The following is a 25422-nucleotide window of genomic DNA, read 5'->3' as shown; positions in this document are numbered from 1 at the left end:
AAAGTCACGATAGTATTTACCAATGTACACTTGCTTGACTTATGATAAAAGATCTAGGGAAAGTGCAAGTCCAAGCCAAGAAGGTCTTGAGTCAAAGTTCAGAGGTAAAATCCATTTCTATGAAGAGAAATGGGTCTATGGGTTTTTCAGCTGCTTGCTGATGGAAAATATAGCATTCTGTTCTGTTTCCGAAGCCAGCATAGCTTATGTTCAATTCAAAAGTTTTTATGCATAAAGTGGGACCTAGGCGTGAGACTGTAAAAATAATTTTTCTGAGCCTGTAATGAAGGATCCATGCTCGAAATCTCATCTCAAGCTATCTGATCAAAACAAAGGGAAAATGCTATAGAGTGTTTCTTCTTTCAGAAAGTGCTGCTTTCAGAGGGGTTTTCCGTCTTAAGGAAATATAAAAGGCTACTTCTCTGAAGACTTAAAAAATAAAGAGCTAAGTGACTATAATATGAGAATTTTCTACGGAGATGCTCAAAAGATGCTTCCGGTAAAAGCCAGCTATAGAGGTGCAACCCCGACAAAGAAAATCAAGTGTTGGATGCTCAATGTGGAAAATAAGAAAATGAGGTGCCCAAGGTATCGAAGGATCATTCTTCGCACTACGATCCCGGATCAAAGGAAAGATAAGCTTACGGAAAGATGGATCTGCACTCTCTCCTTGGCACATATTGAGTTATTGTATGAATCCTTATTCCGGATCCTAAAGTAAACCAAGCACTTTCCTTTAAACTAAAAACCCTTGTTTCGGTGAGTGGCTTTTAGTGATACGACTTCACTTTAAGTGAAGTAATATGGCTTTTGGGTTTATGAATCTTTACATGCACAGAAACGAGAAGTTTTAAATAGCCGTTGATTATCAATTTTATTTCAAATCCTACCGCTATGATCGTTGGTTGTGCTTAATTTCATTCGTGTGGTGCCAACGTTTGGATTTCTATATATATTTCACTGGGATTACCTCAAATTTGTTTTCTCATTGTTTTGAATGGCTATTTATCGAGCATTGCATCCTCTTTGAAATCATAGCAAATGGCAATCAGAGCAACAAGTTATGATAAACTTATAGGCTTACTAAGTGAATTAAAGGAGCTTTTTGATACCTCATTCAAGTTCTATGATTTAGGTGATCTTCACAGAAGGCTTAATTCTTAGCCCATCCACCCGATTACCCAAAAATTGAAAGAGCGGATGGGTGAAATTTGCCGGATTTCCAATGGCTATACAGGCTCTAGAGCTAGTGAGGGAATGCATTGAAAGACATAATCTGGAAACGAAGCAAATCTTGCTTCTTGATCAGTCTATCCTTTTGTTGATAAACAAGGCTTTGATGCAGTCTGCATTTGGCATGCCAGTGAAGGAGGAACACTGTGATATTGATTTCGGCTCCTCTGTATCCGTGTTTAATGAAAAGAAAACTTCGAGAAGAGAAGATATGCAGAGAACTTGGTTCCAAACTCCTCGTTCAAAGAAGAGCAAAATGTCAAAAACCCTTTTTGGGACCAATTTGAAAAGGGAGATTGTTGACATCCTGGCACTACTATTGAGATTAAAGGGAAAGGAAGAAATTTTGAAATTCGTTGAGCACCACTTATTTTTGGTGCAAGCCATATGTGCCGAAGGACTACAGATTGACTAGGCTGAAATCATATGTATTGAGCTTGTCTCGTGGTTAAATTCAGCTAAGGCATTTAAGCAATTTTACATGTCTTTATATTTAATATATGCCCTAGCTACGCATCACCTATGGCCGGGTCTTCCCAACATTGAAGACTACGATGAAAATACGAGGGTATATGAGTTCTACCCACACCTTTAGCTACAAAGGAGCTTTGAGCAGTACGTGAAAGCATACAACGACTTCATGATGAGATTGTGCCTGAAATTGCAATGCTGCCCCGAACAAAGATTTTCACTAGAAGCAATTTCGGCTACTAGCCAGTTCGAATGCTCTTTCATCCAATTCCCGAGTTTCTACTACCTATAGATTGGTGCTTTTGATGGTTTTTCTAAAAGACTTCCTAGGTACCCTGAGGACAAGGTTGTTCTTATCGAATTGTGTCGACAAATTTTTAAAGTGAATACCTTGTGTTCAAATGTAAAGAAGATAGCCGTGATTTCCTTCCCAATAGTGTTTGGACCCTATTCCTGTGCCTCTAGATTTGATGCTTGGAATCTAGTTAAAAGTTTTGAGAGCAAGATAATGTTGGTTGATTATAAGGTGCTTAGGCCTTAGTATGGCCCAATAAACTTTGTGAGAGATCATTTGAAGTTGGGATACGCCTACAGACATATTCCAGACGCTGAAGATTCTTGGGCTGGTTGCCTCAATGAATATCAAACTCCGAAGAAGTACTGGTGCCAGTTGACAGTTGATGAAGTTAAATTATATAATTACTCTATTGATGTTTCTGATCTTGTAGATGATGGCTCTTATATGCATCCTTCGTCTTACAAGTAGATTAAAGGAGTTCCCATTGTGTCTACTCCACCTGCGGGTACTGTCATCGATACAATGGAGGTCCTAATGCACGGGATCATTAAGAGGATGGACAAATGGGTGTAGTGGATCCGAGTGAGAAAGAAAAGAACGGGAAGCACAAGCTCCATTGATGGATTGGCTTCTGGAATTGCTTAGTAAACTGCAGTGACCTCCACCACTGCTGCCACTTTAACATCTGTGGGCCTAGCCCAGTCTATCGGCCAAGGCGAAGATCAACCTCTAGAGAAGAATGTTTCGATCACCCCTACTTGTGGAGGAGGATCTCTTCTAGATATAGGAAGAGTGGGGAGAAGGAGAAGGAGCACGAGAAATTAGTTGCTAAGCCTGCCTCCCCTTTCCAACTCGTCAATCTTGATGGTGACACCAACCCCATGGATGGTCAAGAACAGGATGCATCACAAGAAGGGGACACTTTGGCACTCTTTGTTACTTAAGTCATTGCCTTTCCTACTGCTACTCAAACTAAAGAGACAACTCTAATGGCAAGGAAGCTCTTTTATCCCACGACCCTTCAATCAGCAATCAATGTCCTCTCAACTGAGTCATGGTTGGAGGAGACCATTGATTGGAAGAAGCAATGATATGAGGATGCTGCCCCATCCAAAGACCTCATCACACAGGCGACTTCTTCTCAGCCATAATCGAAGAAGACGAAGAAGCAAAAGTCCATAGCAACATTGGCCTCTGATCCCTCTACTAGTCACATGTTGATGGAGATAGTAGAGCCTCAAAAGAAAGGCAAGCCTCATGAGCTCACTACCAATGACTTTCAAATCAGGACGATCAACATTGGTATCCTTGTCCATGATTCCATGGTTAACATATGGAAGTCTACCAATGAAAAGATAGAGGATAGATGGAGGAGTTGAGGGTGGAGAAAGAGGTGCTCAAGGCCTCAAACAAAGAACTAATGGACTACATTAGGACTGCACTTGGAAGTAGTTCAACCAGTACATATGATCCAAATGCAGAAGATAACAAGAACTTGCTTTTGAAGCTGTAGTAGGAAAGGCAATTTGGGCAAATTGGCCGATCATGGATTGATCAAATGAAGGTTCAAGGTCCCCCCTTCGTCGAGAATTTGGGAAATCTGATATTAGATGCTGACAAGTTGAGTGAAGCAGTTTCTAGTCACTAGACTACCATGCTCAATGCAACAGACAGATTGACGAAGCAACTGGCATTGATGCAAGAGGTGATTAATATGAAGACCAATGTCGCCATCACCCACGGAATCCTTAAAACAGGTCATGAGCCATTGCTTCATTGGAAGCAATCTTTGGAGTTCAGTGGAAAGCTCTGCAAGATCTGCAAACGAGCTTAAAGATGTACATGACCTAGTGCAAAAGGTCATAGAGAAGCTTTTTGAATGCTTAAAAGTGCTGCACACAGAATCATACATATCCAACAATGGCTGATTGGTGGACATTGAGCAAATGAAAGCCAAATTCCTAGCGTTTGTCGATGAGGCCGCTGATCCAATCAACTTCTGGATGCCAAAGATCCAGGAGCTTTCATTGTCGAATTCCGTTTTAAAGCGAGCATCAGAAAAGCTCCAATCAAAGTCGCGAGGGTGGACAAGCTGACAAAGATGCATGACTACTGGGTGATTCGAGCTGATAACATCATAATTCCAGCTGTCAAGGAATTAGATAAAGTAACATATGTAATGAAGGCTTATAGAGCTAAGGCTATTACCCCAAAGAAAGCATGATGCTCTGATATTCTCTCAGACATCTGTCATTCTCTCTCTTCTCTCAAATTTTCTCATTTGTAGCCATTTTTGGCATTTCCTTAGTAGGCTTAGACTCTGTAATGGACGATGACTCAGTCAAGTCGTATTTTTAGCTTCCTCCGTTCAAAGATGCTCTGCATTGCAATCATTGAATGTAATTGGCCATTTTGAAGAGGCCTGTATATGTAACTTTTTGAGAAGTTTATGGGATCGGAAAATTATTTTGTGGGTGAGCCCCTGTAGTTGTGACTACTATGTGTGACTCTGAGTCTATAAGTTAATTTTTCTGTTCATTTAGTTACTATATGATATGTGGGATGAATGTGCTGTAACTGGAAACTGAATGATCGCAAGTAAACTTTGTATTATTTCTTTCATCTCAGTGGATTGTAAGCTTTACTTTCCTCAGCATAAGTATTATTCTTTTCCTTGTGTTGTGCTCTATAGTTCATGTGTGTTTAGTTAATTGCATGAGAAGTTTGGAATTTAATTAATGAAGTAACTGAAAAGGGGACAATCGGGGTATTGTCAAATCTCAGTTAATTTAGCAAGCAATCCTGGAATTGCCTATTTAGTCATTCCTTCTCCTCTCGTGTAGTTGTTGCTAGTCTTGCATGATTTCATCCTTGCATTCAAGTTAGAATAGATTGCATATTAGGTGTTAGTCTCCATTTTGAAATTGCTTGGGTTGTTTGAAGTATTAAACAATCTGGTTATTGGCCTTTTCTGCTCTCTGGTTAAGAGCATACCCCCAAAAAGTTAAAATCAAATTCATTGCAAATCTTGCATTTAAAAGGGAGCTGTACCTTTTAATTCAGGGGTCTTTGATAGATTACTACACTGACCCATTCTGTTGTTAACTCCTTTGTTTTCTGTTAGCCGTTGGGTACTCTGAGAGTCAAGTTATAAACCAAAGAATTAAGGAAGACAAACTGTTAACCAACATATTCCTAACGAAAGATTCCTGATATGCATAATCCAGGACGCACCACTTGTCTCATATTAACTTATTCAAAAAGTTTCACCATATGCGTTAAGTTCATTCCGATAGCATCTAAAGTTGCTACTTAAAACTTAGTCAATTATATCTTATTTTGATGTTGATCATCTTGACCTTGCAGGAGGATGCAAGATAGAATCCATCTGGTGATGAATTGGGGTTCATAGATAATTACAACGGAACTTGAGGATGCATCCCCAAGGTTCTTAGGGGTTTGCTGATTTCTGGGATGTCGTGGGGACATGAGGACGCTTGGGAAATGTCTGCAGGCTGTCCCCCAAATTGCCTAAATTATAGGACATGTCCCTGAAATGTGGGGATGTGGAGGAAGTCTGCAAGGGATGACAGGTCCTGAGACAGAAGACCGGCTGGCCCTTGCAAAAAGTAATAGTTTTTCAAGTTTTAACCGATCAATAGAAAAAACCTCATGTCAATCAATAAGATGATATGACAGGAATTATGTGTTTTCTGTCTGTTCCTTTCCTAAGGGTGAAGAAATTTCTTTACTTGTGAATATTTCTGTTAGTATCCTCTTGTAAGGTTGGATGCATTGTAAATTCTTGCAACTCAACAAGACTTGCATGAGATCTGGTTGGTTGTTTATTGGCTTCGGTGCCCATTAACATTTTCTGAACCGGATAGCAAAACGAGAAAATTTCTTACAGAAAACTGAAAATCAATTAATTCTCATCGGCATTGTGTTTAGAATGTTGAGATGCAGATTTTCAAGCACACAAAGTATTCAACAAGTGGATGGATGGCAAACTCCCTACCAGGTTATCATGCCACACTTTGACTGCAAGGAATAGCTATGTCCAAGTGCTTATAATGGTGCAGTCCACTGTGCCCCTTGTCCTCGCAGTGGAAAGTTTGTTTCTTGCTTTCTCTTGATTTTTTGTTTTTCCCATTCTTCATGTGCTTGATCCGTTTCCTTTCTTTTTTTAAAACCAGAAATGGAGGTCCTGTTTGTGATCTATTGCATGTAAAAAACACTCAGAAAATTGAGAAAAAAAACTTAGGTGTCATTTTTTTGTTGGTTCCCACACCCTACCTCTCTGTAGATGAGGAAACAGAGCCTCATTTCATTTTATTTGCATGTTTTGTTTATGAAAAAGGTATAGCAGTATTTGAAGTAAGAGCAATGTTTTTAGCAGAGATTGGAGGAGCAGGAGTATAGCTGTTTTTTCTGCATTTTTAGCCAATAGGCTATATATGTTGGGAAAAAAATCTCGGAAGGTATCTCCTGGGCAGACGCACGGAAAGAAATGCAGGATAGTATACTAGTTTGTTGGATGTTTCTTATTTGTTTGATTTTTCTGCAATTGTCGGGTTTGTTGCAGATCCCACAGATGGTTTCACAGCAGAAGATCTCACCTTTGACTTTCAAAAACCATACGACAAAAGGGTGGATTAATGCCACACCTTCATCAATGACGTCCACACAATGCGAGTTTATAGCTATGGTAAACCTCACACCCCCACCAGCAAGGCTAAGCCCTCATGGAAATGCATTTCCGAGCCAATGTAAGAAATTTTTTCTAAGATTTCTTATTTTGTAAGGATGTATAAAAATGTAAATTATTTTGGGAATATTTGTATTTAGTATTGTACAGTGGGGAAATTATAAGTCAGGGGTTTGGCAATTCGGAAGGGATATGTATGTGCCATTTGGAAGCATGGGTGTAGAAGTGATGAAAATAATGGGTGGGGCTAATAAAGGCTCGGTTTATGATGGGGTATTGAATCAGTTTGGATATTCATCAAAGCATAGTGGAGAAGGAATTCTTCTCAGATGTTGTGGCTGCAAGTACTCTGGTAGACATCTTTGCATAATGTGGAAGTATGCACAAGGGGAGTGAGCTGTTTGACAGAATCCCTTAAAGGGTTGTGCTCTAATAGAATGGTATGATTGCACAGTATGCACAAAGTGGGGTTGTTGAAAAGGTCTTGGTAATGTTTTCGGAGATGCAATCCATTTGTAAACTAGTCTCCGCAATTTTTTCCAGCATATCCTCCTAGCCTGTGCTCAAATGGGAGCTTTAGAACAGGGTACATACTTGTCCATTAGAGGACAGTTAAGAGGGGATTTTGTCAAATGTTATAGTCACAATTGCTCTGACTGATATGGATGCAGAATGTAGAAGCATACATGACACACAAACTGTTTGTAAAAATGTCAGAGAGAGATGTGATTGCATCAAATACAATGATAGTAGGATATGTACAAAATGGTTTCGTTGAAAAAGGCTTGGAAGCTTTTTAGCAAATGCAAATTTGCTGGTGTAAACTGTGATTTGACAACCTTTGCCAACATCCTTCCTGCATGTGCTAAAATAAGAGCATTGGAACAGGCCCTGGACATTTGTCAATGTGTAATTGAAAATGGATTTTGCCAAATGTTCCAACTGCTCTTGGAGACATTTATGTAAGATATGGAAGTTTCATGGAATTCCTAGAACAATTGGTTTCAACTTTCGTGAACTGCAACATTTGCAAGAGATGCATGAAATGGATTTTGTAAGGATGCTAGCAAACTCTTTGAACTATGACAAACTCTGGAGCATATCCTAACCATGTAAACTTTGCATGTGTTTTATTAGCATGCAACCATGTAGGTTTAGTGGGTGAGGGCTGTAAATACTTCACTGGCAGGAGTAACTCATATTACATGCCTACAACTGATCATCATGCGTGCATGGTGGACCTTCTTGGCCTGCCGCTATATTGAGGTAATTCTGAATCTAATAGCTGGAGCTATTATAGGTTGGAAAGCAACTGCAATGTTTATGTTTGATGCTAGAAAATTTGTCTAATGCTATAAATGTGAAGTCTCCTATCAGAAAGTAGGATGAGTGCATGGAAGCAGCGTGCACAATATGTTTTGTATATTTTTAAGCATATGACTTTCTTTTTGAATTGGGATGCGGAAACTTCATAGCAAGTGGTGGTTAGGTTTTATCTGAGAGGGAAATGATGCAATAATAGTAGCGTTGGGAAGGTGATGCGCGAGAGAGTTACTCCTCTCCATGACCCAGTACTCACAACGACCCTACTTGAGGTGGTTGTCTTCTCCTGTGGTTTTTGAGAGATGATCTATGAGCTGGTCATCTCCCCAAGGCAATTTTCCAACCTCCATTTTTTGTTGTATGTAAGCGTATTAGATTGGTCCAAATGGGGATATTGTTTTTTCATGTTTATTTTCTTTGTTTCCTTTCTAGATAGCTTGGTGTGTGTGAACACCTTCTTGACAACTTTTTAAATGCTTTAGAATTGGTCTGCACAGCGGGGACTCACATGCAAAACAGAGAGGCATGAACATGGCCCATGAAATATTTTGATTGAATGGCCAGAAGAGATGTCATCTCACAGTGGGTGATGATGCACAATATTCATGGAATACATTGTTGGATACAATTGTTCAATTGTGTGTTGTCTTTGATGTTACACAAATGTCATATCAGTTATCAGACAGAGTCTTCTGAGCTCAGAAGGTTAGCAAAGTGAATTACAAAGTCTACTGAGCATTTCTGGAAGTTACACTGTGGAAACAATTTCTACCAAGCTCACTTGGGCGCTAAAGGATTCTATGGCAGAAATTAGTTTCAACCGAGCTCACAAGGTCAACGAAGGAAAATCAGTTCTTACCGAGTTCACTCGGTCTCCAAAGGATTTTGTAGAGTTTGCAGTGTTTATCGAGCTTCGCTTGGTTAACATTGGAAATCATTTCTGGAGCAGTGTTTACTGAGCAGGGTCGGCCAATGAAGGATTTCATTGTTTTGGGAAATAAAGTTTAATTGAGTCATGTAATGTTTGTAGTCGACTGATGTATTGATTATTGATAAATGTAACTTGTAAATGAGCTGACTTGACAATTTGTAATGTATAAATAAAAGGTCAAGTTGTGAATTCAAATGTATGAATGGATGAATGAGTGAATATGCAAGTGATTTGATTGTGAAAAGAGGAAGTGTGAGCAAATTTTGGAGAAGGATCAGATATCCTTGAGGAGCAGCAAAGTTGTATTTGATCAGAGATCTAGTGAAGTAGAATAGAGATCTGTAACAACAAAGTTTAGTTGCATCTCATTCAGGTCACTTATTATTACTTTCTCACCATTGTAGCAGTAATTCCTAAATCTCTTAACAAAGTTGGTCTAACAGCCATTTTGTAAATCCTCTAACAAGGTGGAGAGTTCTATTGAATTGTTCTAAAGTCCTCTAGCAAGGCCACTCCTAGCAGGGTGATTAAATCCTCTAACAAGGTCACACCTAACAGTGTGTTTTGTAACCTTTAACAGGGTTGGCTCCTAACAGGGCTCTCTTCAGAAGAGTGAAAATTGGTAGCTAGTTACTTGGTGGTTTTTCCCATATTGGGTTTCCATGTTAAATCTGGTGTCTCTTGTGTTCATATTATTTCCTTTTGCATGCATGTTAATAATTGTGAATGCTTAAAGATCAGTAATAAGTCAATACATAGTTCATTTACTGAGTTATAGCATTTTTCTGTGTGGCTACCGAGTGACATCAGTAACTAGTTATTTAAGACATCTAAGGGATCTGTGGATTTGTTTTTGTGGTAATTGATTCACCCCCCCTCTCAGTTACTCCATCTATATTTCCAACATACAATTCCTGGAAAAGCTTTGAAACTCACAGCAAATGCTATTGGCCTAACAACTTGCACACGAATCAGGGTAACACAATCAAGGCACATAGTTTATTCTTGATCCTATATTTTTTTGTAAACCCTCAAATTGATGCATTTTTGGTCTTATTTACTTTTAAATTTCTTTTGCCTTAATATTGTCTTGCTGATTGGCCTTACTATTTGTTGCTGAGCTGGCATGTCAAATTGTGTTTAATATATTGTTTTATAGCGCTGCAATGAAGGCATCGTCAGTTCTAGTGGTTGCTTTTCCAATTCGCTTCGGTTTATACAAGAATGAGACAAGTTTTGTAGGGTGGTGCAGGAGCCATGCTTGATCCTTTTGGTTTGTTTTCAGTTTTTGGCCTTGATTAAGGTTTTTGCTGTACATTAGTTCAGTATGTGGAGTTGCATTTTGTTGGTCTTAGTAAAACCTTGATGGCTGTTTATTTCTTTCTAGAGTTCATTGTGTTAATTTCTTTCTAGAGTGCATTTTGTTGGTCTTAATAAAACCTTATGGCTGTTTATTTCTAGAATTTTTAGAGGTCATTGTGTTAATGCCATCTTGGCAAAAGAGTGTTTACTTACTATGACAGTTTTTTGATGATAAATTATGTTGTAACTGACCCTCCATATCTTGTTGTAACGGGTTGGCCTTTCTGCAAGTTTTCTTTTGCTTTGTATCTGTCTACCACTTATGTGGAGGTTACTTGAAGACTAGGAGTCAGTGAAAAAATATATATTCTCTTGAGTTGGTAATGTATCGGAGAGGAAAGGGGGAGGAATTAGTCCTTGATTTGTGGCAGCATGTTTTTTGAATAGCAATCTCATTCGAATGTTGGTTTGTTCTTTCTAAACGGGTCTCTACCTTCCTTTCTGATCTGCATATCGCACTTTGGCATTTTGTGATTTCTTTTTGTTATTAGCCTATTCGTTCTTGGTCTGTAGTCAACTACTACTCATTTGTAGCTCTGCTTTTTTATGTCATTACATTTGATGGAGTATTATCCCCCTTGATAAGATATGATATTGAGTACTTTGTTGTAGTTAGAAAGTAGAGTAGGATGTTCTTGTTTTTGTTTTTGTTGAATTCTTATTTCTTGGTGCTAGGTAGAGTGGTGTAGGCTAATTGTTTTCATGTAACTAGCCAATTTTGTAGAAGTAAAAGGTCGAGTACGAAAGCGGGTGCTAGAGGTGCATGGAAGTCCATCTAGCTTGTGTTGTTGGAAGGCAAATAGTTCAGAAATTGGGGGCATTGATTCACAACAGAGGAACATAAAATTATTTATGTGGTTTTTTTTTTCTCTTTCTCGAATCCTTTTGCTGGCTTGGGGCTTGGAGTCATTTGGCACCGACGACTGTGTTTTGAATCTTCTTATTTCCATGCACCTTTGGTTGTAGTATCATAGCTATCATGCATTCCTGATGATTGGGGAAAACTTAAACTAACTTGTTTGGTCCTTGTAAGCTTAGTTCTCAGTCCCATTTCATGTTAGGGATTGGGGCTCTTTTGAAATCTGTCTTAAAGTTCTCTATTTACTGTTTACCAGACGATTTCTAGCATGTCTTTGTAGGCCTTAGTTGTCATTGTGAAAGTATTCTCTTTTGTTGAGTAAAGACCATTAGAAGTCCTGGCTTTTAGAGAAAGAAAAGAGGTCTAACCTTCTTGGCAGATTTAGGGTAAGGGAGTGAGCTTGTGGTAGGGGGTTAACTATAATGTGTGCCTTAGGTGTTCGTATTTGTGTCTAGGTGAGTGACTAGATGGACCCTCACTGGAACTAGTCTAGTACAACTAGAGAACAATTTCTAGACTTGAGGAGCTACCTTTTTGTATTCTGTATTTGGCTTCTTGTAACTTCAGAAGTAGTTATCTACCATTCGTACATGCATCATAGGGTTTGCTTATTTTCAATTTGTTCGACATTAATAAAGCAACTTTTGTAGGCTTCTTCGTTTTCAACATTTAATGAGGCATCAAAGGCGCAATTGAAGTAGCCATGAGATAGGGGTTTGATGAATCACTGAGAGATGGTGAGGTTTCTAGGAAGGACATTGGATATGTGGGGTGCCCTTCCCTATGGTGTAACATGCTGTCTGGGAATCTAGAGTACAACACATGTAACCTCTATGCAAGTTTAAAAAAAAAAGTCAACATGAAGTGCATCTTTATATTACTTAATTTCAATGCATAACTTTAACATCTTACTTTTTATTGCATGAACTCCTATATGAATGCAAAGTTTACTAGCAAGCCTACGTCCTCACAAGGTTCCCTGATGTTGCTACCTAAGCAACATTATATATCCATCAATTTACTAATAACTTATAAAGATATGCATTACATTTATGAGCTTCTTTAGTGTATGTTCATTTTAATGCACCAAAGTAAATGTTCCTAGTTTATTCATTTCCTCAATAACAATAAATCAATATCTAACATGACATATTAATTTATCAATTCGGTAACATTTATCCACTGATTATAATCATTACATGATTAATTACTAAGGTATCATTCATAGCATTTTCATTCAATCATAAGGAAAAGTAGTCTAATTTTCTTTCCTTCCCAATCATTCATTTAGAACTATTGACCATCTAAACTCATTTGATTTCTAGATCTATTTCTTTTCTATCAACCAGGAAAACTTAAGGAACGACTTAACTTTCATAAATAACAAGGGAATCCATTTTCTTTCCGAAATACTCATAACAACTTAGAATTACATTATAGTGCTTTTCCCTTTCTCCTTCACCTCGATCTAAACCCCTGCTCCCCCCTTTACATTGCTTGAAATTGAATTGCATCAATGTGCCATATACATCCGACTCCCTTCAAGAGTATGTATTTACATGAGTGAATATACATTATGACATCTCAACATGATGTAAGATACAATATGAAATCCTCCAAGTGTAAATCTGGAAGGATCAAATGCAAGGTCCATCCTTGCGATCGTGATAGTACCCTAACCACCCAACCACATGGAAGTTGTATGTCCATTCCCCAAGCTAGGAAATAAACACCAAGGCCCACAGAAGCATAAAAAGCCAAGGACATAACAAGATGGCAAACCCCTACCAAAACAAGGCATGAAACTCAAATAAGCATAAAGTCAAATAGGACTATTAGGGGTAAAAGCAATTAAAGGTGTAAAGGTCTAAGTTACAAGCTAGGTGAGTGTCATCGCATAGCCCTCATCCCTTGAGTTACCTTGGCCGTCAACTTTAGACCTTGACTCCTAAGTAGGCACATGCAAAAACCAAATATCTTTCATGTATACAAGGCCATTGAATTGTGCCAGCACAAAGGTACCTTCGTCCACTCCCGTCTCTAGTCCATGCTAGCACTAGTGGCATGGACGAGGCATGAATTTATCTTTTATAATGTGAATCCCCCCTTTCCCGACAAGTTTATTATGGTTTTAGTCTGACAAGATCATGTAACCATGAAGCAAAACATAACCAAGCCATAAAAGAATTACATCACAGTACATTTTCAGATTAAGGTATTCACTTTTTGCCCCTAATCCACTTAATAATCCTAAACCCAGTACACAGATTCAATAGGATTCAAAATGTATAAGCATCAAAATGCATCAAACATGAATAAGCTTTACCAATTAGAGTAAACAAAGATCAAATTATCAAGAAACATGTCCTAAATGCCTTTGATACAATCCCAAATCCCTAAGACATCATTTGACCTAATTTTGACCAAAATGGAGACTATGAACTTGCAAATTTAAGCTTATGTACTTGCAGTATGGATGCACACACTTGTAGGATGGATTCAATACACTTGCATAAATGATAAAAATTGGAAAGAAAACATTTTCTAGAATGACTTTATGACAAAAATTGGGCAAGATCAAGGCACTAGAAGCAAGATTTGAGGTAGAGATCTCCTATTTAGTTCAAAGTTCAAATCACCAAGAAACATGTCCTAAATGCCTTTGATAAAATCCCAAATCCCTAAGACATCGTTTGACCTAATTTTGACCAAAATGGAGACACTGTGAACTTGCAAATTTAAGCTTACACACTTGCATAATGGATGCACACACTTGCATAAAGGATAAAAATTGGAAAAAAAACATTTTCCAGAATGACTTTATGACAAAAATTGGGCAAGATCAAGGCACTAGAAGCAAGATTTGAGATCTCCTAGACCCCTTTCCAAGAATCCCCATAGATAGACTCAATAAATGAAATCAACCTGGGCAATTATCAATGAACAAAAGCATGTGTATTAAATGAAATGAAGAAATATGTTTACAGAACCATGCATTGATACACGATCATTTTGAGAAGTCCATCCATAACTTCTCAAGCATGATATCATTTGAGGAAAACATAATAACATCATAAGAAATTCATTTCATAAACACATCAATCAAACATATAGAGAAATATATCAAAATATTTTTAAACACACAAACAAACATATTTTTAAAGACAAGTTTCCTCTCAGGATTGGATCCTGCCTGGGGTTGTGCATAGATATTTAATCGAAGAAGCCAATAGAGATCTGATCCTGCCACAATCCATTCCACAGGAAGATCAAACCAATGTAATCCAATCCAAAAGAGTCTTAAGAAAAATCAATGCTCTCAATAAATTTCATAGGGTTCTCACACAACAATTTTACAATAATTACTTTCTGATAAAACTCTTCATACAACACAATTTCAGAAGAAAGCTTCAACACTTTCTTTGTAAATTCTATCCAAAAATTCTTGCAATCATCTTCCAAGGTCCATATGGTAAAATTGTTCATTTTGCCCATACTATTCCTTTGGGAAAAGTTAGACGGGAACAAACCAATTCCCACCTAAACATTATAACAATTTATAATATTAACTCCTCCATAATAATATTCTATTTATTATTTATTTTAATATCTAATTCCTCTCTTACATTATTTATTAATTAATAATATTAATTAATAAATAATAACAATAATATGACTTATCCGCCCACAAGTATATTACATATCATAGTCAATATTCATGACTATTTAATACAATCATATATATATATATGTATATGTATATGTAAATGTATGCTCCTATACATACACACAAACACATACAAGTTACTAACTATCATTACTATTTTTAAAGTAATTCATCCACAATGTAATATACACACATGTGATAACTATAGGATATTCATATATGTATTTATTACCATGATAAGATATAAATCACATGTCACAATATCTAACCATGTTCCAAAGAAGGCACAATGATCGTAAGTACATCAAATAACCATATTGTCAAACAAACTCAACTAAACAACTTAAGCACAACTCCCAACCAAGCATGAATTCTTGAAAGCCATCAAAGCAAGACAGTCAAACATGAACATCCCCATGGATAAACCCATAAAATGAATAATCAAATCATTAACCAACATAAAATACAAAGGATCACAACCATGTTCAAATAGGTGATGTGAGCTAGGGTTTTCCATCTCGATAGACTAATCGGCTATATAGGACCCCAGATCAGATAATGGAAAAGGAAGACCTATGTGGGGCCTCAACACTATCTCCAATAAGCAACCATCGAGGATTTTGCTAGGTGAAGTTGATGCCAAGTACCTACAAACTGGCATCATAGAGCAAATATACATGTGCATATATATAAAGAAGACATTATGGACAATGATAAGGGTCAAGATATTGTGTAGATCTCACCAGGTGAGCAACTGCAACTTCGTCCCTTGTCATACATGCAAGTCATGAATACAAACCACATGTACGCATCTAGTATACAAAAAGTCATGAATTAGATAACAAAAGAAGGGTTAGATTACAATCGTAACATAATCTAATATGCATCATGTAATTAGGGTTAGTCTCATAACCAAAATCAACAACCAAAAAAGATAATCATAATCATGCATAGAAGCATAATTGAACAATAATTATGACAATATTGTCATGTCGCCCACTTGGACTTGAATTTTTCACTCTCACCATGTAGTCTATTATTTGTGTCTCGATAGACTAAGTTGGAACAGTGAGGGATGTCAGGATGGTGCCTTAACTGATTTTTAAACTAATCAATAAATTTTATTAAATCCCCGTGGATGGCTCTTGTTTTTTCTAGATTGAGTTAGCAATGATGTTTGGATTCTTCCTTGTTGACATGGTTGGGTGTTTGCTTGCTTGACTAGCCACTTGACAATGTAACTCTTGCTATCATCCTCATGAGTATTTCTTGAATTCTTCTTCCGTACTGCTATGTATGTTCTCCACCTGGTAACAGTAGTTGCGACCTCTCAGCGGAGCTTATATGGGTAGTAGAGGCCTTTGGACAGGTATCAATGAACTTTGAATTTCGCTAAGGTAAAAATCTTACTTGAGTTACACCTTGAGTTCTTTACTGAATCACGATACCCTTTCATACTTATCATAGTTGCTTGTTGTTTGTGTTATTGTTAAGAAGAAAATGTTGTTTGTAGGATGAGTGAAGCCAGATGACAGGTTGCTTGGTGATAACGTGGGTTGGCTTGGAGTCATTCAGTATGCCAGGTCAAGGAAGTTTGTGTAGATTATTTATTTGTAGTCTAGTTGAATGCACAAAGATACAAATGATAGGAGTAAGATTAGTTTGATGTGAATGAATGAACGGGTGATTGAGGATTACGTTTTGTCGCAAATTAAGCGATTGGTGATTATTGGTAGTGCTTCTTTAAGCAATATTGTTTCCCATCTTGTGAGTCACGATTAGTTCTTGATGTTCGATTTGAGCCAAGTGAGTCAAATTATTGGTAATCAAAGAAAAATATACTACATGTTGATGTAATGAGATTGTATTATGAAAATTGAAATTTGGAGGTCTTGTTTTACATTTAGAAGTTGTTGAGATAATTACACCTTGTATGAGCAATGTTAAACTTAGAATATATTGCAACAAATTTTAATCAATAGATTTATCTAAGGGTTGTTTTGAGTAAACCTTTTTGGCCAAGAAGTACAACTATTTGCATTTCGGAAGTTAATTCCAGTGATCAGAGCTAGAACAAATTAAATGAGAAATATTATCATCTCCATTTGAGACTTTGGTCAAATACTAACATTTGGGATACTACAATGGTATTAGAGCCGTGAACCTGTTACCTAGTGGGTAACTTTTTGAGTGCATCAATATAACAGGAAACCACAAAGGATTTGGAGATCTCTTGTAATATCAGAAGCAAAGACAATATCAAAGATTGTAGGAGTTCCATCAAAAATTGGAATGGCTCCAAATCAGACAAAATAAGTAGACAAAGAGGCCAAGGAGACATTAAGAGCTTGTAAGTAAGGACAAAACCATGTTGTTGTTTGTAGTAGATTATTGAGGCAATAAGTTAGTTAAACATAGGGCCAAGAAGGCCTCAAAGCCATCCTAACAGAGGAGGAAGTGCACTTGGGTTTGCATAAGGTGTCAGAGCACCTACACATACCACACATAGACCATTGATGCCAATATTTGCGAAGAATAATGAAGAAGTAAAAGTGTGGAATGCAGGGGCAGCAAGGGCTATTCTAGAGGGCATTATGGCTCTACATGCTAAGTGGGGTCAATTCCCGGATAGTGTTAAGGTATATTTGAGCTTTGTTCAGTAAATGGGACAACGGAGGGAGATGGCAAGAGCTAGATAGAAGGCCTAGAGACTAGAGTCTTAAACAGGGACTTGAAGCACTTGATGAACAAATTAACTTTATTTGTATATGATTGTAGCAGGAAAATGACAACTAGGGCCTAGGTACATAAGCTTGATACATTTCTCACATTAAAACTCATGACTGAAGCTAAGGCAATTAAGTTTGCTACTATGCACTTGGACTGTACAACTTATGATTTGTGGCTTCACGAACTTGTTACCTAGGATCATGGCATGATTAATTCATAAGAGGAATTTAGCAACAAGTTGATCACACGATTTGACAAGGAGGGCATAGAAGTCTATTATAGAGAATTAGCCCAACTTAAGCATAGTGGAACATTGGACACTTACATTGATGAGTTTCAATAGATATCCATCATGGTCCATGACATGTTATGAAAATAGGAAGGTGATGTTGTTTGTGGAAGGATTAAGTGAAAGATTCAAGGGGTTTGTTATAGTGTTGGAACCCAATGCTCTCCAAGATGCAATCAAGATGGGTTTGGATAGTTCATCAACAATAGTTTAGCCCCCATAAAAAGCCTTTTGAGGGGTTAAAAGTTAATCTGAAATCTTCAAAAATCAGAACAAGGCCACTCCACCATAGTTAGGTTTGAGTCTAGGAATGAACTAAGAAAGAAAAACTTGTGTTTCACATGCAAGGAAATTTGGACCCAGCTCATAGATGCCTTGGAAAAGCCAAGTTTCATTATATTGAAGAGATTTGAGATGATGAAAATGATAGATGCCTTAGAAAAGTTAAGTTTCATTACATTGAAGAGATTTCAAATGATGAAAATGAATGCAAAAAATCTGATGACAACAACGAGGAAGGCAATCACGAGCAGCCCTAGGTAGGGACAGATTTCGGATCAGCCTCCTACATTCACCATCCTCCCAGGAGTACCTACAAGCAATATTATCTACTTGAAGGGAGTGGTAAAGGGCAGTAAACAATTTGCTTATTATATAAGGGAGCTACACATAATTTTATTAGTGCCTCCATAGCAACAAAAAGGAAGTTTCAGGTGAACGCAGTTCCCAAATTTGATGTTAAGGTTGCTCATGGAGATTTACTTAATTACTCTAGGATGGTTCCACAACTTAATATTTAGTTGAGAAGTTACACATTAACCACAACTTTTTATGTGATTGAGTTAGGATGGATGGACGCTATTTTGGGTCTAGTAGCTCTAGGATCTTGGTACACTATTTGTTACATCCCAAATTTTGCCCTAATTTTTTAATTTGATCGTAACTGTTGGTTTAACGAATTATTTCTTTTCTTGATCATGTGAAATGAGTTAGTTATTTATATATGTTGTATCAACTGTTATCAAATTATTTCTCTTCTTGATCATGTGAAACGAGTTAGTTATTTATATATGTTGTACCAACTGATAATGAATTATATCCTTTCATGATCATGTGAAATGAGTTAGTTATTATAGACGATGAAATAACCAGTAACCTATAATTGTTATTAGATGATTAGCAATTGTTTGATTTGAATTAACAATCAATATATTTTTGAATTAATGTGTGGCGAGAATGTTTTGCTTGGGTGATTGCAGGAGAATACTGAAGAGAGGGGAAGCATTGCTAAACAGGATCATCAAAATGGGATGGTCGTTTGGTTCAGGCATTAGGATCGACAGGTATGACCTAAGACTCCCTTGGAAAGGATACAAAGACTTGACCACAGGTTACATTATGGGACCGCATGAGCTATTAGGAAAACAATATAATAAAAGTATAAATTATTCTAAATTAAAATATAATTCATACTTTTAGAGATTAATATTAAATCTTTTTATTTTATCATTATAATAAACACTTAAATACGGACACATAAATATAAAAATGAAATGGCACCAATAGATTATAATAATATAATCCAATGATGTCACCTCATCAATATACATACGTAAATGTATATAAGAGCATATAATAATAATAAAAAAAAAATTTAAACTCTTCAACTCCTTATTTCTTTTCCCTCTTTATTTCTCTCCTTTTTAAATTCAAATTTATGATGTATTCAAATGTTCTTCTTGATAATCGATGGTAGCCGAGAAGTCACAGCCAACCATTAAAAGAATGCCATGAATCGATTTGGGAGACAACCTTCCCCGTTCTGCATTCTTCCTACTCTCTTTTTCCATTTGCTACGTTTTTTTTACCAAGCTGAGTTGGGACGTTCTCAGCAAATATAACCATCCAATAGTTCTTATTTCCGATTTTTCCATGAAAGTGTTTTACAGCGGGTGATCAAGAATTCCGGCCGCGGGTGGAAGAAATCAATACAAATTGCAGGTCATGTGTTTCCTTGCTTTGCTAAGTCTAAACTGATTATATTCGGCTTCCCTTACTTTCCTTTTTCTGAATGATATACCAAGAAATCAATGCTTTACTTAGTTCATTTATCATTGAATACAGTGTTGCTGCCGTATAGTATAAACAATAGATTGAAATTAAAAGTGTATTAAAGATGCATAACTCCCATCTATCTATGCAAAGTCGAAATTACATGCAGTCTGGTATCTTCTTGTTATTTTCCCTGTAATACATTGAGACCCTTTCTAATTCTTATGGAATATTCTTGAGATTATCATATTTATAAATTCATATGATAGAAAACTTGGTTGAATTGTATGAATCAACATTAATGCATGTGTTATCACAATTTTTCAAACATATTCAGAGTATTTGCAACACCAAGGAATTCATCGGCAAAGAAGCCATGAAGGGTGAAGAGGTATAAATTAAATAGAATGATCATAATCTTTCAAGCACCTAGGATTCGCTGACAAAGAAGCCATGAATGGTGAAGAGGTGGAGTTAACTTGCAAGAACTAAGAATGAAATCAGATATGAATAACTATGTAATGAAAACACTTAATAGCTCATGCATGTCTTGATAGTGAAATCTGTTGTCAAGTCGAGTGGTGGTGATCGAGTTTACGAACCCAAATGGAAATCCTTGGCCAAGGTAGATACAGACATATGTGCCAATCATGAGATCACTTGTTTGTCCGCAAATGTCAGTTATATAGGTATAATTGATGGGGCACTCAAACCACTAGGTAGCTTGGATGGCTGGACTAAAGAACATCCCAAGCCCGATGTTGAGGTAGGGAGGGCCATTCTAAAAGTTAAGATGTGTGGGGATAAGTATGGTCTGAGGTTGGGAGGTTAAGCCTATGTCAATGCTTCTCCTCTCACCAATGCGGAGGCTTGAACAACAAGATAAAAGGGATTCCTCCGTTATATCTGTATGTTTCTTTGTACTTTTATCTTTAAATCCTTAGAAGAATAATTAGACAAATTAGTTTTCTAATAGTATAATTTGAATGTGTATATTAGTTGATATAGAAGTTGGTCGTTACTTCATTTTCAGTTGAATATGTTATCAGTTAGAAATGGTTAAAATGTTAGCAATATATTTATTTATTTATCTTGTTATATCAGTTGAACATGAATTAGAGTTAGAATAGAGAACAGTTACTTTATCATAGTTAATGGAAGTCATTGTCATGTGAAATGGAATCAGTTACTGATTAAATTAGATTATTAATTGTTTTAAATTGGTTATGAAAATTCGTTTATTACACTATTGATTATGACCGGAAGCAGATTGAGTTTATGAGAGGAAAATCAGCAGGTCATTCTTAGAGCCATTACTGGTAAAGGTCCCAGTATTGTATCGACTCATAGGACAGAGTCCATATTGAGACATGATAATACAGAGTGGGTAGCACATTGCTTTGGCTCAACTAAATTCATTTCAGATTTGGGACAAGAACATTTTAATTCAGTTAGTGCTAGATAAGCATAAGGGAATTCTTGGTGATATTTCCCTAGCCATACCTCTTGACCATGGGTTTGAGCATATGGCAGAGTTGGAGGAGGGTGCGAAGCTGGTTATGACTACACCTTATTGCCACCCTTGACATTATAAGGAGATTGAGAGGACCATCGAGTAATTACTTGACATGGGACACTTTAGGCTGAGTTTGAGCCCATTTGCTTCATTAGTGGTTTTGGTTAAAAGGAAAGACGAGGCTTTGCGAATGTGCATTGATTACAAGTCTCTGAATGAGAGGACTATAAAAGAATAGGTATCCTATTCTGCCCATAGATGAGTTAGATGCGGCTGTTTAATTTTCCAAGATTGATCTCCGTTTAGGATACCATTAGATTCGGGTTCGTGAGGAGGATGTGCTTGAGACGATTTTTGGATGGCATTACATACAATGAGTTTTTGGTGATGCCCTTCAACTCACCAACACACCTACCACTTTCCAGTCATGTTTGAATCACTGTTTTAATAAGCGATTGTATAAGTACACGTTGGTCTTCTTTGATGACATTCTTATATTTAGCAGTACATTGGAAGAACATCTATAACATTTGAATGAGGTTTTGAATATCATGGAGCACCATTCATCATTTGCCTAAGAGTCCAAATGCGAGTCTGGCTTGACAAAGATATTATACTTGGGGCATGTTCTTGGGGCTAATGGGGTCAAAGTTCATCAAGAAAAGATACAAGTTATATTGGATTGGCCACCACCAAGAAATGTATTTGATTTGAGAAAATTCCTTGGGTTATGTTCTCATTATTGGAGATTTGTGAAGGGGTTTTCTCAGCTTGCAACAGCACTTATCAATCTAACAAAAAATGGTGCTGTTAGGTGGACAGAAAATGCGGAAGTGATATTTAATAAGGTCAAGAAGGTAGTGAGTGCATTCATGGTGCTAGCATTGGGATATCTTTAGACCAGTTGTTTTGGAGTGCAATGCATCTGGTGAGGGAATAGGTGCCATACTTATGTAGGATTGGACAACCTCTTAGGTAGTAGTGTTGTTTTTTAGATAGGTTTTCAGATTGCATGGTCTACCTAAGACCATAATTAGTGACAGGGACAACCAGTTTCTTAGCATTTTTTGGCAGAAGCTATTGAGACTTTGGAACACAACTGACCCCTATTACCAGTTACCACCCTCAAATGGATGGACAAATGCAGTTAGCAAATAAGTAGGTGAAAGGGTTTCTCTGCAATTAGATTTTGGGACAACAACTTGCTTGGGTCTAATAGTTGTACGTGGTGAGTATTGCTGTTAATTGACGTGCCATATGTCCATTGGCATGTCTCCTTTTAGAGCACTTAATGGTTATGATCCATTGTCTTTTGTGGATTTGGGCTTGGAAGACAACTGAACTCCATTGATAAAGGACTGGTTACAAGAACAAGAAGATATCCTCATAGTATGTTGACATAAATACCTGACCATAATAACCCTAGACATGCTAACCCCGCCATAATAACCCAAGGACAAAATAATTCAAGGTCATAATAACCCTTACACAAAATAACTTGTGGTCAAGATAATAGATGGATGCAATAACCTGTGATCATTTTAGATCAAGCTAGTAAACTATAAATGAAATAAAAGTAAATTAGAATATTAGAATTCATATCATGTAAAAGGAAATAAGATAAAAGAGGGGATTGTGAGGCACCATAGAGGCTAGTTAGGTCATTTTTAGACCATATATCCATTATATACCCATAAAATAGCCTTAAAACAACTTTAATAGTACAATAACCATTAAAGGGAAAAGTTTCTTTTTCATGACAGTAATGATGTGAGCTATTTCTTAATACTAGGAAACTCTATTGATTATTTTGAAGACACATGGATTGGCATACTAACTAGAAGAGGTCACAGACCTAAGTTTCCAATCACAATGTGGAATTACTATTCGACTATTCATGACGATCTTTCAAAAACTAATAATACTATTCAAAGATGGTAGAAGGATTTAGTGAATTTCTTCAAGCATTGCACAACTCAGTTTGGATATTCATCAAAGCATTAAAAAAGAGCAGGGTTTCTAAAAGAATAAAATAGGCAAATATATGATTGGCTACCTTGGACAATCTAGGAAAAATATTGTCAACTCAATGAAAGATTTAAAGACTAGTTGATGGTTTTGAAATCCATAACATTTTAGATTATAAGAGGGCCATTGCTCATAATTTGACACTTCAATTGAAATTTTGAATAATTAAGGTTTTCAGCAACATATAAGTAATTTATAAGTTTTGTTTTCCTTTCTCTATATTCTTATGAGGATATTATGTCCATGGGTTATTGTGACCACATATTATTTTGGCCAGGTTATTATGCCATACAACCTATTCTCAGAGCCACCAAAATAAGCAAAAGATTAACACTAATTGCCATAGGACTGTTGGTACACATATGGACCCCGATTTTAAACTTTCAGTTTCAAGTCTTGAACCTTTTAGTTTCAGGTTTTGAACCTCTTTGAACTACTTCGAACTCGGTTCAAAGTGGTTCGAAGTGGTTCAGAGGTTCGAAATGGTTTGACATGCAGATTTAGAATCAAGGTTCAGGCACAATAGTTTCAAAGTATACCAATTCAATGTTTATTATTCAGAGATGCAGCCACATGGTCCAGATTTTCAGATATTCATAGTTCAGAATGTTTGAAAAGTTCAATCCAGTTCAGAACTCAACTCATCAATTGAATTGCAAGTTTCAGTGAAAATTTCAAAACCTGAAATGTCGGGGCTACCTCTTGGGATACATATCACTCCAAGTCAAAATTTCATTCACAATCAGTCAATCCTATGATGGAATGTAATCAATATGAATTGTGCATAATATCCTTAAATGAGGGTTTTGAAACATGGAGATTTCTACATTTGAGAGAAGATGTCATGCAAAGTTGACAATGATAGCAGCTCCATGAATCTTTGTTGGATCCAAAACATGCTCAGTCACTTGGGGAGGTGGAAGTCAAGCATTTGCAAATATTGTTGGAAGAAGCTGCTGTAATTTCTATGACCACGAATTTGCAAGAAGCCATAATATTAGTCTCAGTGCGGGGGGTATAAATCCCAATCTAACCATTGGATCAATCCCATTTTCGGATATGTTTGAAGAAAATTAGTTATTTGAACCTCCTCCAAGCGGTTTGAAAATATTCTTGATGGATAGAAAGTTGCACATGTTTTAATGCAGCACTGTCAAAATGATCCACGACACCCAGAAAATGATGCCAGAAAAATAGATCCTATTTCGGGGGTCATATCTAACGATCAAACCTTTGGATTGGGCTGAAGTTCAGATATGTATGGCCAAACCTAGTTCTCTAAATCTTCTCCAAAGCGTTTTGTCAGATTATTAATGGATCAAAAGTTACAGGTTTTTGAGTGCAACACTTTCGGATTAGCAATGACAGTGACAAAAGGCAGAGCACAGTAAAACAGTCATGTTGCGGGGGTTGTATCTCACAACCCAACTGTTGGATTGACCTGAATTTTGGATATGTGTTGTAAATGCTAGTTTTACAAATCCTCTCCAAACGGCGTTGCAAGATTCCTTCTAGATCAAAAGTTATGCTCAGAGGAGTGCAATGCTGTCAAAATTGCATATGACTATCATGAAACAATGACAACACTTTACAACCAGCAAGTGCCACCTGTCCCAATTTAATTAGATTGTTTGAGAATTTGGAGAGATTTATTTCCAAGTTGTTCATTTTAAAAAGTTATAAAGTATGTGGAGATTAAGGAAGAGATAAAGTCATTGGAGGAAAGGAAGAGATATAAGATAATTTAAAAGGTAATATTTTCAAGAATCGGTTACATAACAAAAAATCAGCAAGAATGCTATTTATTGTAATTAGAGAGACATAGAAGGGGTTCCACTTTTTCCTTTCTTGTTTACAGACTTTGTGCTACAGCAAGAAGGGAGAGCTTTTCCAGATTCTTCAGTTTTTTCGAGAGAGAAAGAGTAGAGCTTTTGTTTATTTTTCTGAAATTGTGT

At 36.8% G+C, this 25422-nt stretch overlaps 1 protein-coding gene across 4 annotated transcripts in view; it reads left to right on the top strand.

Moving 5' to 3' along the window:
* LOC149570264 (MICOS complex subunit MIC10-like) overlaps positions 1–25422 on the top strand; it is an 80206-nt gene that overhangs the window by 28271 nt on the left and 26513 nt on the right. Inside the window, exons 3-4 of one of the 4 annotated variants that reach the window (XM_089822899.1) lie at positions 19131–19214; positions 19811–22096. The exons of 1 other annotated variant lie outside the window; for it this stretch is intronic. In XM_089822899.1, the coding sequence (XP_089679025.1) occupies positions 19131–19205 (75 nt within the window). In that variant the 3' untranslated portion in view covers positions 19206–19214; positions 19811–22096. Of the gene's footprint in view, positions 1–5953; positions 6073–19130; positions 19215–19810; positions 22097–25422 lie in introns of those variants that run through there. 2 more of the 4 variants (XM_089822898.1, XM_089822897.1) reach the window with 2 other exon arrangements.

This window comes from Cupressus sempervirens, chromosome 3 (genome assembly GCF_028749045.1).
Source record: "Cupressus sempervirens isolate cs-2001-9-10 chromosome 3, ASM2874904v1, whole genome shotgun sequence".
Classification (NCBI taxonomy): Eukaryota; Viridiplantae; Streptophyta; class Pinopsida; order Cupressales; family Cupressaceae; genus Cupressus; species Cupressus sempervirens.
The sequence above is the reverse complement of the archived record's forward strand: the minus strand, read 5'-3'. Positions and strand labels throughout refer to the sequence as shown.